General features: G+C 48.3%; 1 protein-coding gene across 5 annotated transcripts in view; it reads right to left on the bottom strand.

Annotated features, from left to right (window-relative positions):
* LOC144730343 (neuronal-specific septin-3-like) overlaps nt 1–12,728 on the bottom strand; it is a 257,761-nt gene that overhangs the window by 57,537 nt on the left and 187,496 nt on the right. For all 5 annotated transcript variants that reach the window (XM_078611089.1, XM_078611091.1, XM_078611088.1 and 2 more), the window contains one exon: nt 3,635–3,937. In XM_078611089.1, coding sequence (XP_078467215.1) covers nt 3,635–3,937 — 303 coding nt within the window. The remainder of the gene's footprint in view (nt 1–3,634; nt 3,938–12,728) is intronic.

The following is a 12,728-nucleotide window of genomic DNA, read 5'->3' as shown; positions in this document are numbered from 1 at the left end:
CGATCACATTCCTCCGATTCCCTGTCTGTCAAAGGGCGGTTTCGATATGTTTTGAATTTGGTAAAAAAAGATGTGAGTTCATAAAATTATTAAAATTCAAATGGAATAGTTTACACTGTACATTATATAAGAATGTGCGCAAAAGTAATGTAAATTTAAAAACTATGTTTTTATTTTGTTAAGACAAATACCCCAATTATATACCATTCTGAAGTGAAGTAAAATCCGAGACTGCCAGTTTAAACAACTCCAACAGGTGTTGAAGCGACCAATGAAAATGCCATTTCGTTTTAAAACAAAAAAATCACATTTCCTGGCCCCAAACCAGTGGAGTTGTAGTCTCTCCAACAAAAACGTTGTGTAAAACAACCCATAATAACCTCCAGCATCAAACACCCTTTCTCTCTCCACCGATGTATTTGAGCCACTGTCATTTATATCTTCCAGGCCATTAATACGGGCAAATTAGCCAAACTGAACTTTGCCATTGCCCTTCCAGTGAAAGGACCAGCAACAAACAAAAAAATGCAGGCCATCTGCTCCTTGACGGACAGGCAGCTGTAAACTTGTGACAGGCCGAGGAGTTTTAGGGCATCGGCCCCAGGCGACAGACTAACGAAACCTCACGAAGGTCACGGGGGGGGTCACTTTGGGTCAGCGCTGACCACTTGGGTCACAAACACTGTTTTCCAAAGGATGTCAAATCAGCCACCGAGTTTTAATCGCTTCACATCCGACAACATGTGGCTGCAATTTGTGTACGCGCATTTGTCGTGAGCAAAGGCGCAGTGGATTGTGCACTGCGCTTACAATCCCAGTAACTGCGCATTTAGGGGGCCTCCTTTAGGTCATCTCAGCCTTATTAATTGAATGCAGTCAAAATCATGAGGTTGAAAATTACATTTGCCGTTGGGGAGTGACTCGACTGCTCATACGTGTGGATTTGATCAATGAAGTACCACTTTGAAAGGAAGTCAACGGTCATCGTTCTATGAATATAACGGGGCTTGCAGAGTAATGTGGAATTTCCACCACTGGTTCAGGGTCAGCAAATGTAAAAGAGCACCCACCCGATGCTAATTAGAACCCCAAGGCATTGTGACCAGCTTTCACTGCGGGTAACTGGAATCAGAACCCAATACATGCAAGGGTTTGCATATTTGTTTTATTATCACCGACTTAGTTAAAACAATTACATACGTTGGAACACAGGAACCACTCGATGCCAAGGGCATGTCAATTCCACACTGTGAGCCGCTGGCTCAACTCCATCTTACGGGAATTTTGACTTCGTACTTCATATGGAAACAATTTGTGACTATTTAGTTGAGTAAAGTGCACACACACACACACAAAATGTACATACCTATCTGACGGCCGAGGGAAGGAAAAAAACAACCATCGGCGAGTATTTGGGAACACAGAGCACCCAGCAGCTGTTGAACATTAACCTCTAGGCATGAACTGTCACTAATTGTGACCACGCGTTGTTAACATACACACACACGGCAGCTTCAGGCCTGAATCGCCGCGCAATTCCGTCGCGTTGAGGTTCACAATCAGCGCTGCTCTGGCCGGCGACGTGATCGCCTCTGGCGATTGGAAACCCCTCTGTACGTTTCGGTGGAGAACGTACATTAGATATTAACGCATTAATTTACAGCCGTTTGTCAATCGGTGCCATCACGTGAGTCGATTTTTTTAACCAGCATCAGAATCTTTATTTATCCTGGAGAAATCCGATGACCTATGAAGCTAATTTTCACAGATGTCCAGTCGGAGTGGAAGGAAGAGGAGGAGGAGGAGGAGGGGAGGGGGGGTGGCAATTTGCTCACTGGTGTCATGCAAAAGTAGGCCTGTGTTGTTGTGCTCATGATTAACGGGGCCCTGCCAAACGGCATCCTGTCCCGCGCCTTCGGGAACCCCTGGGCCACCCAGACGATCGGAGCGTGGTGGTTGGTGAAGGGGCAGCTGAGCACCGGTTCCGATATCGCGCACCGCTGATGCTTGCCATCGCCGGGAGATTGAATTAACTCGGGTTCTTAGGTTCTTTCGGTAAAGCCACGCAGAAAGTAAAATAAAATAAAAACAAAAATAGCGACGTTTCGGATTTTTGTTTTTATTTTATTTTACTTTCTGCGTGGCTTTACCGAAAGAACCTAAGAAGATGATTCCTTGCAGTCACGAAAGCTTCAAATCTAGAATTAACTCGGGTTACCAGGTTTAGAGCTCAGTGTGAAATCGTTGCACCGCTGTTTAACCTCGAGATTACCTTGCTCTGAACGGCAGTCAGCTAGACACACAGTGTGGGGAGGGCCTTGTCCGGCAGTGTGTTGATGCAAGTGCTGCATATGTATACGTGTTTTGATTTGAAGCTTTCGTGACTGCAGGAATCCCATACTCTTTGGTTCTTTCGGTAAAGTCACGTTAGAATTTAACAAACAAATCACGACGTTTCGATCGCAACGCCACTTGTGTTGCGATCGAAACGTCGTGATTTGTTTTATTTTATTTCTCACTATGTGACTTTACCGAAAGAACCAAAGAGTATGTATACGTGTGTTTTAACGAAGGGCCTAAAAACCAACCAGATTTACCGTTTCTTAGGGGTTATTTTTTCCCATACAAAGATTACTCCGTATTAATTTGGACTGAGACCGTTTCCGAGAAAGGCTTCTGTTGGCATGATCTGCATCCCGCAGACAGCGTGACTGCAACAACAGTAAAATGCCAGTTTTAAGCACTTACGAATGACGCTGCACGTTCAACGGTTAGAATTAAACAAAATACAGAGCTGAGAAAAAAACTGGAGAATGTGATGAGGAAATGTATTTAAATCGGCCATTCTTCACCGTAAATCAAATTAAATACTCCGGGCAATATGGGAATGTTCAAAATTACTTGTTTAATAACGTCAGAGCAACAATGGATAGACTGGTCCCGACCATGGTAATGTGGAATTTCCACTACTTGTTAAGGACCACCACATGCTCATTTGCGCAGGAAGACATGATCTGTATTATTGCTGCTGTGCCTCTGTTCTCATCGTTCACATAGCTCGAAAACAGAGAAGCAGACAATGTGTCCCTTCATCGATGTGCCTGTCCACATGAAAAAAAATATAAAAGTATTTTTAAAGCAACCCATCGGGCCCACGGCGTTCTGGGAGTGTTTAACTTCAGCAGCATTGATTCAGTACAAGCAAACTCTGCTCCAGTTATGACATAGAGCGTCTCATCAGCAGATTCAGGCCTGCCCAAATCGGAACTGATGGACTACCACATGCCAGAAGCAAGGATCCTTTCGTGAAGATGTTACTATAATTTTTAAGTTGAGCTTGGTTCATCAAGATCATATCGTAAGTGCGTGGATCAGGTATCACCACCACCAGCACCACCCCGACAACATTTTCCGCTAAGTGGCATTGACATCACCACAGCACTTTTGCCAGGTTAGATGTACTTTGAGGCCTCGGGAAGCGTTTAAAGCTTGCTGGCAAGAGATCAAGGTACAGATCCAGGTGTTATGGGTTCACCGAGAACGACCGGCATAGGCACCACCCCTGTGCTCCCCACCGTATTTTATCCAGCCCGTCGCGAGCGTCGCTCCGGCCGTGCCCGCCGGTGGCACTTACCGACGATCATGACGTTGAACTCCAGCCCTTGCTTCATGGCTTTCCGTCTCATCTGCTCCAGCACCGCGTCGATGCCCACGTAGCCGAAGAGCTCCACGCCGATGCCCTTCCACGGGGGGCGCGGCAGCAGCGCCGGTTCGCCGGGGGCCACCCCGCCATCCCCGCCCGGCGGCTCCGTCGCCCTGGGGGGCCCGCTAGGCAACTCCGTCGAGCCGAACCCGTTCCTCGTGGCGCGCGGCGTGAGCTCGCCTCCCCCCTCCCGCTCGCTCATGGCCTGCGACTGGCTCCCGAAGGATATGACTCCTGGGAAGCAGAGAGACGGCAAATTGTGTGAGTTCTCGTAATGGTCATCGTCATCGTCGTCGCTTAATATCTAAGCAGCGCCTCCCGTGCGACACATCTCGAGGTGCCCTGTTGGTAACCCCCCCCCCCCCACCAGCTGGCCCTGTAAGACACACAGCACCAACCGCCACGTGGGCACGGGTCTGCCAGCGAGACGTGATGCTGCTTCCTCATTAAACAATAAGACGAGTAATGGTTCCAAGTTGGACAATGACCCCGGGGGCGCCTGAGGTGGCCTACTCTTTTTCTAATAACGTCACGGGAACTTCAACGCCCACTCCGAAGCAAGCGGCGCGTATCCCATTGCTGATGCACCCAGTTTTGACCAGGCCGGCCGCTAGGCCCGAACCCCCGCGAAACCCTGCAACGAGCGCCAGCGCGGGGTAATATCATTCCCAGATACTGCGCAGACGCCATGGGTTCAAAGGCAAGGTTTCACGCCACCGGCAATTAAACCGGATTCTCAAGTGTAAGCCACACCAGACGCCGAATGCCAAGGCCTCCAACAGTCACACCGGGGAAACACTCGTCAACGATCCCGGCAATAGCGGGAGAAATGTCCCAGGTCATTCGTTTTAAACGGGCGCCTTGTTTTAAAGAGGAGCGCCTTGTTTTACAAACACAACTGTGCTGCGGTTCATTCTGTCCATCCATGTTGTGGCCAAGTGATGCTCCAGTCCGGGCACCCGACTCGCAATCAAAACAAAGAACAGATCAAGATCAAGATGTCATCACGGCAAAAGCCATTGACGCCACCACACTTCACAAACGCGTTCAACCTTCTCCCAGATACCGGCGCAGCAGCTGCTGAACGGTAGACTCACAATCGTAAGCTTGTCAATTAAAATCCTAGTTGAGGAGGCTGCTTAGGAGTGCAATCACATCCAGCCGTTTCCTTTGGAAAGACTGACTCCCACTACCAGAGGAATGTGGAATGTCCACCTATGGTTCAGGGCCACCAGTGAAGAGAATTAAGCTATATAACTCTTTTTCCTAAGCGACCCGGCCACAAATGACAGTTCAACAAAGTGGCTTATTATGTTGAAACGTATCACAGTCAAATACTCTAAACGCATGTTTCTAAACGGGGAGGGGAAAAACCAGAAGGTCCGGAGAAAAATCAACACGGCCACGGGGAAGAGAAACATGCAAAATCCAAATACACAGGCATCAGGTCGGGGATCGAACCCACGCCCGCCTGTATACCAGGCGAAGGAGTTAACATCTTGCCACCGCGGCACCCCAAAGCACAGCCTGATGCACATTCAGAGCACAGCGACACTTTGACTCGCGTTTCTGAATGCGTGCTGTATGCACCGCGAGCCCCTAATGAATGGCTGTCACACTCGAAGAGCCGTTGCATGCATCGCACAGTTGTTTGGCCTCGTTTATCCCCACCCAGCATGTGCCAGGGGAAGCGATACGCCTGCAAGTGTTCGACGCAAAGACCTCCCAACAGATGCCGCTTTGTTTGGGTGGGATGGAGCTATCTGTCGCCGGTAAGCCAGTACGGTCCCGCTTGTATCTGCCCAATTTAGCAAGTCCCATCTGTTCCCCGGCCAAGTGACATAAACGAGCCCCGTAGTCTATTTTGTAGGGTTCTGTAGATAAAAAAAGAACTCGGTTTTTGTATCCATTAAGAGAGAGAAAGAGCAGCATTAAACGTTTTGTTTTGTATAAGCAGCCCCATTATTTGTGTCTGGCTGCCTCTCGCAAGGATTGCGTCGGCCGCTCTGCTGTACGATGTTTTCGAGTTGCTAGGTTCTAGGTACGGAGCTGTAGTAGTAATTGTAACACATTCCTGCGGAGGGAGCTGGTAGGAACGTCGGGTTGCTCGGTCAATGGCCAGGGTCAACGGCGGCGTGGTGTATTCCGCAAATATGCCCGACTGTGAAGGCGGGCACAAGCCGGCGTGAGTAGGTTAAACGTTGAGTTTTATAAGGGCACCACGGGGTGACCAGCCCCTCCCCACCCAGCCCCCCCCAGCCCCACCCTCCCCACCCAGCCCCTCCCCACCCTCCCCACCCAGCCCCTCACCACCTTCCCCACCCAGCCCCTCCCTCCCCTCCCCACCCAGCCCCACCGAGCCCCTCCCCACCCTCCCCTCCCCACCCAGCCCCTCCCTGCACGACGGACACAATAATCCCCTGTGGGCTGGTGTAACCAGGAGGTTCCTACCAGTATAATATATTCATTACAGCACCGTGTCAATACAACGCTGGGTCAAGATCCCCACGCACCATGTTGGCTGAGGGTAGTTGTTAAGTTAACACCGTGGTACAATGCATCCAACAACCTGCGGTCGTTTCTGGGCCACAGGTGTCATCATCTCCTTAGTACAGCTGACGGTGTTGTAGAGCAGCGACTGTCATTTTACATTGAGGTGGTTGAGCCGGATAATTGCGTTAGGAGCAGCGGAGTGGCGTGTCGCTGGAGTGCCTCCGACGTTTTTGTGAATCGGGCATCGAGTCGCCATTTGTTTCGTGGTTCTGTTCAGAGTGGCCACAGTTGTCGTGCACAGTGCTGAGTTATAAAATTATCCATCTTGCATTATGATCATCATCATTCTCATCGAAGTATCCGCATCTGCTGCTGCTGCCATAGTTTGTGTGCGGAGGCGGTTTCGGGTGAGCTGGGGCTGGGGATAGTTGTGGAAGATCGAAGCCAGGGATCTTGTGGGTCGGGTCGTGCAGGCGGAGGTGTTTGTTTCGTGACTTTTTGACGGGTGACGTCGACGGCGAGTCATATCTGAACATGTCCTAGGAACCCCTAGAGCCTTCCCCCAAGGCCGCGATGAACGGTACGGTGAAGTATGGTCAAACACAAGCCTCACGACTGACATGGCGTGTCTATACTCTTAGTTCTCTCGGTAAAGTCACGTAGGTAAAAAAATGAAATTAAAATTATTTTATTATTAATTTTAATTTAAATTTCATTTGTTTTTTACCTACGTGACTTTACCGAAAGAACTAAGAGTATGAATCATTGCAGTCACGAAAGCTTCAAATCTAGAATGGCGTGTCTAGACCGTCATTTAACAGTGCCTCGAAGTTGTTTATTTCTATTATTATTACTTTAACAGTCATGATGGTAAAAAAATTATAAAATACTGTACAACAGAATGGCTGATGCAACGCTTGCTGGAGACAGCCGGACAACAACAATGGGGGTGTTTGTCTCAACAGCCATATCAGTTTGGCCATGGCCAAACAGGGAATACAGGCAGCAACATTATTGTCTGAACACAAATCGAGCAAGGCCAGCCAGGCGCTCTCCCTGGGGACATGTACAGATATATTCCTCTCCAGCCGTCCAGCCTCCATGCACCCCATCTCTTCCTCCCTCGCCATGTACTTCCTCTCGCCTTCCCCCCCGCTACCCCCACCACCCTCGTTCTCTCATGCCAGTGTAGGCATCGGGTGAGTGACCTGATCGGTCGACAAGAATTCCTGAAGACAAGAAAGTGTCTGTGGACATCCTGAAGAGGCACGAGATAATTTCTATAACATTATCTTTGGGACAGTGTCCTTAAATTGTTGTGCACCAGCCAAGATGTGAGATATGTACGATTTGCAACTGAAGTTGAGTCACATGTAGCTCTGTTGTAAGTGGATATTTAGATACAGAATATTTTAATTTTAATTGATCTCATAGAAACAGACTCAAAACACACAACTGTACAAAAGAGGGCCTTTAAAAAATTGTTCTTATTGTAATAATATGCATTTTAAGTCACAATCCAAAGAATAATTGTATTAGACAAATTCTGCTTTAGTAGTGTTTGGTCGCAGGATTCTACATGGATCAGTGGTGAGAATTCTGGAATGACATCTGGGGTTGAATATGGGCAGCTGCTTGTGAATAAGCCAGGTTCTCAAGTGCCAGCGAGTTGATGGTCACAGCACGGCCACCGTCGAAATTAATTTGGCTTTGCACTTTATTTGGAAAAAATGACAGCTCTCGGAATTAAACATATCAGTTGGACCGCCGTGCAACAAAAAGTTTTTTTTTTATATCCGCATCCATGGGCCATCCTTTCACATGTATGAGGTTGCTTGAACTGCTCTGGCAGAATTCCAAATGGGTACTTTGTCTCGTGGCACGATGTCAATGGCCAATTGGGAGAATGAGTAAAACAATTGGCCGGTTAACCTTGGCCAGTTGACCTTGGCTGGTTGACCTTGGTCGGTTGACCTTGGCCGTTTGAGGAATGAACAATATTTCACGAGAACGTGCCGAGAAAAGCGCGTTTTTATATTTTAAAAAATATCAACCAAGCCCTTTGCTTGTCTAAATTACCAATATTTTAAGCTATGCAGCAGTTGACATCTTTGCTACGTGCTCAAAAAACAATAAAGATTACTCATCGCCGTACAACAAACGTACAAACATTCTGCACACGTGTTCATTAACTACTCGGTTCACTTACTAACTATTTTTTCCCCATCACAGAACGGGCTCGTTGCCGACCGGCAATTAATAACGAAGACGCGTCCACTGCACAGTTTGACCTCGGTATTGCGTAGGCCAAGCTGACCTAAGGGAGGACGCTTCTACTGTAAGCCACACAATGCAAGGCCACTCGCTCGCACAAAGTGAAGGGCACCAGACCCCTAGCCCCCCACCCGCCCCTGCCCCCTACCACGCTCTGTATCCTCAGATCATCACAGAAAACTGTTGAAAAACAATAATAAACAACGCACGTTCGTTCGAGAGACAGAGAGAGAGAGAGAGCCTGGGAGAGGAATAAACGTGCCATTTCCCAAAACACGACGGGGTCATTTCGAAGACATCACATCCGACCGTGCAAAATGTCCATGAAACTGAGCCGTAGCCACCATCCGCCCATGCACTCCTCCTCCCCCCAGTCCCGTCCATATTTCATTCACACCCCCCCCTCCCCCTTCAACACCCCCTGTCAACCTTCGCCAAGCCCGTCCAGCCTCTCGCGAGGCACAAATCGGCGGCTCGCACTGACGAGTGAGAAAAACTAATGAACTTCCGCAAAGGCATCCTGCCTGCCCGCCCTGCAAGCGAGCATCCTGTGTGGCTCCGCGTGTCCGATGATAAATTCGGTAGAAACTTTGGGCAGCACCGGCATCATTAGGGGACCAATGCTTTGTGATCACGGTTATTTTTTGGTAATAATATAAGTTGATTACAAAAAACTGAATTCGGGTGTTTAAACTCCCCGGAACGTGCAAAGGACATCGTGCCAATTAAGATGGCACACCTGATGCGGCTGGTTGCAATTACCGGTAAAACGTCACACTCAAATTGCAAATGTTGTGGGTTTATTCTCCAACACACCGGTGTGCTAAATGAGTAATACATTGGCACGTTAAGTGTAAGTGTCAAACCTTACTAATTGGCTGTGTCGGGTGGTGGCGGGTTTAACGACACATTTATAGTTACGCGATCTAACCAACTCGACAATTGCATTGGAGAGCTGTGCAGCACATTATTAAAATGGAGGCTCCCTTAACTTATTGTCTTGGCAGCTTGCAACACTTTTCAATGAAAGTAACTGTAAAGATTTAAGCAATCGCCGTACAGTAATATATGTATAAGTTGGATGGATTGGATGGATGCGGTTTATTTAAAACGTAGGCTTAAGGAAAGCGCAAGACTGGAGGGCGTTTTCACAATTCTGGAAACTGCCTGACGATGCTGGTTGCAACTACCAGCGAAAATTCTTACCAAATTGTGAAATGTCGTGAGATTTCTCTCCAACCACACTAGTGGTGGCGGCGGTGGTGATGCTGATGCTGCTGAAGCAGTCGTAAAAAAACTCGCGCACGTTTATCCATCTCGTGACAACTTTATTAATTGGCCGTGTCGGTTCTTTTGAGGAGGGCAAAGCGACACACATTTGATTCGTGACCCACAAATCAATTGTGAATCGAGACGCGGCTTGTTTCAATGAAATAAAATAAACCAAAAACCGTCGGGGGGCCTCTACGGATTTCTGCTCGCGTTGAATATAGGGACGCATTCTTTCCTGGGAAAACACCCACCTGCACGGTTCGTGTTTGTACGAACGTGCACGCACACACACAAAAGACAAAGATCCCCCGTATAGCCTTAAAATACGGTTGGGGCAAGTGCTGTTAGCGAGCACCTTTGAAGGCCGGCACGGCACACGAGGAGGTGGGTGGCCAACACCACGCCCGGGCCGCTTTTGTCTCCCTAGTGGCGAAGTTTACAAATCGCACCATGTACTCATGTGAGGCTGAGTCGACCTAGGGGAGGCCCAGTACCTAGTTAGATAATTGTCACTGGCGTTGGCCGCGAGCGGGAATCGAACTGAGGTCGCCAGGTTGGTAGCGCAGGTTGGTAGCGCAGCGCGCTAACCGCTACACTACCGCTCCCACACACACACACGTGTACACGCACAAGGGCACGCACGCGCACGCATACACACGTGCGCACAAATACACATTCCTTTGGGAAATTATCAGCAACTGAATGGCAGTAGAAACATCAACACTTATACTGGTGCGAATTAAATCTCTCCGGGGAGACCTGTAGTGGAAATAAACATGTTAAACAAGAACCCCATTGCTTGTGACACGGCCGTGTTATTTTTTTTTATTTTTGGTTCTTTTGGTTGAAGGATTGACAGTTTTTCATACTCATTTGCCCTCTAAATCATTACAGTAATCTAATTGTAAGGCCGGCTTAATTATTTTTAAATGCAATTACACTCAATATGCGCTGGTTGCCTGGGTGTGCTAAACGCTAGCGCTGCACTAATATCGCGCATATTTAGCACGTGCGTTTTATATGGACACATTTTTTCGTATTGAATCGCAGTAAGTTGCACTGGGGTGGAGAAGGTGGACCCGTCTCTCATGGAAATCTGTGAAAAAGAGCTTCATAGCTCATCGGATTTCTCCAGGATAAATAAAAGTTTCCGATTCTGAATCTGGAACGGTGGTTTGTGCGCCGTGCTCAAAAGCCGGGGACGCGAGTTTGATTGCTGGCCACGGTTAACATGAGTGGCGAGAGAGATAACTAAAACCTGCCGAATCCCCTCGCCCACCTCCTGTTCACCTTCACTCAGCGGCGAGGCTCACTCCATTCTGCTGCGCCATCACATCCCTCTGGACTTCCCACCCTCTGACATCCGTGATGATGATGATGATGATTTTGTCATCGGTTTGAAACTGGCCAAAAAAGGTCCCGTAGACATAACTGCTCAACCCGAGCTGTCAATGCTTTGATACTTTGCATTGCCGTTGTGCTGTTTCGCCTTTGTGGCGTTCTCTGGCATAGCAGTGGTGAGAGAAGGGCATAAAGAAGACTGCCTCTCGTCGTGTAGTCCAGGGGTCCCCAACCCCCCGGGCCGTGGAACGGCACCGGTCCGTGGCCTGTTAGGAACCGGGCCGCACAGCGGCAGGAGGTGAGAGCGGTGAGTCCGTGTGTGTACACACTCTACACACCGCATAGTGGTGAGCGGTGAGTCCGCGCATGGCCCGCCCCCATTGTTTAATTATTCACCACTTCCGTCCGCGCCTCTTACCCGCACTGCGCACTTGTTTTAGTCACAGTGTTGGTGAGCCCACAAGCCAACCCCTAGCCAAAATGAGTAAAAAACCAAACGTCGCTGGAGGGCTTCTTTGAAAAGGGGGAAAGACCCAATGATGACCCCCCCCCCACCCCCGGTCCGTGAAATAATTGTCTTCCACGAAACCAGTCCCTGGTGCCAAAAAGGTTGGGGGCCGCTGGTGTAGGCCAATCCGTTTCAAAGACAATCCATGCATTATTGTCAGAGCATGTGTGTTTGCATGTTTTTGCCACAAGCGTGTGTGGCTAACACAGACTTGATGCCTTGCAAAATGTGTCTATTTGGTGTTTGAACATCCTAACACCTCCTGTGTTATTGCCACAGAGGGCAAAGCATGTTCTTATTATCCGCGCTGTTGACTCCCTGCCTCGAGAAAAGTCCAGGCTCAAGGCTTCCATCTTCCTTCTGCCTACGACTGTCTTGCTTCTCTTTATACAGGGTGCTTCAAAACAATGTTAACACTTCCGAGAATTTGCAACAACGCCACAAGAAGTCTGCCTCCAGGCTCTGGAGACCACCTGGAGAAGATTCCAGGCGTGCGTTGACAATGATGGCGAACAAGTGGAGATTCTTTGACTTTTTGAAGCTGTTAACATGACATTTGTTATCATGCTGCAGTGCATTATCCGTTCCTTTTCTATTAAAACGATAGTTCCATATGAGTGTTAACATTTTTTGAAGCACCCTGTATATATAGCATTTCCCTGTCTTGCATATCTCCCACACTTTAGAACTGCAAATACAGGCTACGCTTTTCATGGCTCTGTATTATTTGCAATTGTCTCAATGACAATGCAATGCAATGATAAACGCATTCGTCCCTTCAGCGCATGGTGCCTCACTGCGGAGTTCTCAGGGTTCCAGTGAGTGAAAAGTCATCGTTATCTATTATGCGATTCCTGCCACTGAATACGCCGTGATACAACCAACAGTGGTTTGCTTTAAAAATACCTACAATAGACTTGGGAATGCCATGGAATGCTGTCTTTAAAATTATAAAAGCATCGCCAGCTTATACACAGAAATAATACATCAGCAGTGTTCATTAAATGGGTATACGGGACGCTGCCATGAGAATGTGGAATTTCCACCTCTGGGTCAGGGGTCACTAACAGACTTGAGTGTCGTCCCATTGCTCGTGCGAGCAGGGAGCCGAGTTTGTTTAAATACGTCGCAATGAAA

The sequence above is a fragment of the Lampetra planeri genome, chromosome 35 (assembly GCF_965212315.1).
Source record: "Lampetra planeri chromosome 35, kcLamPlan1.2.h2, whole genome shotgun sequence".
Lineage (NCBI taxonomy): Eukaryota > Metazoa > Chordata > Hyperoartia > Petromyzontiformes > Petromyzontidae > Lampetra > Lampetra planeri.
This window is presented reverse-complemented; position numbering and strand designations above follow the sequence as displayed.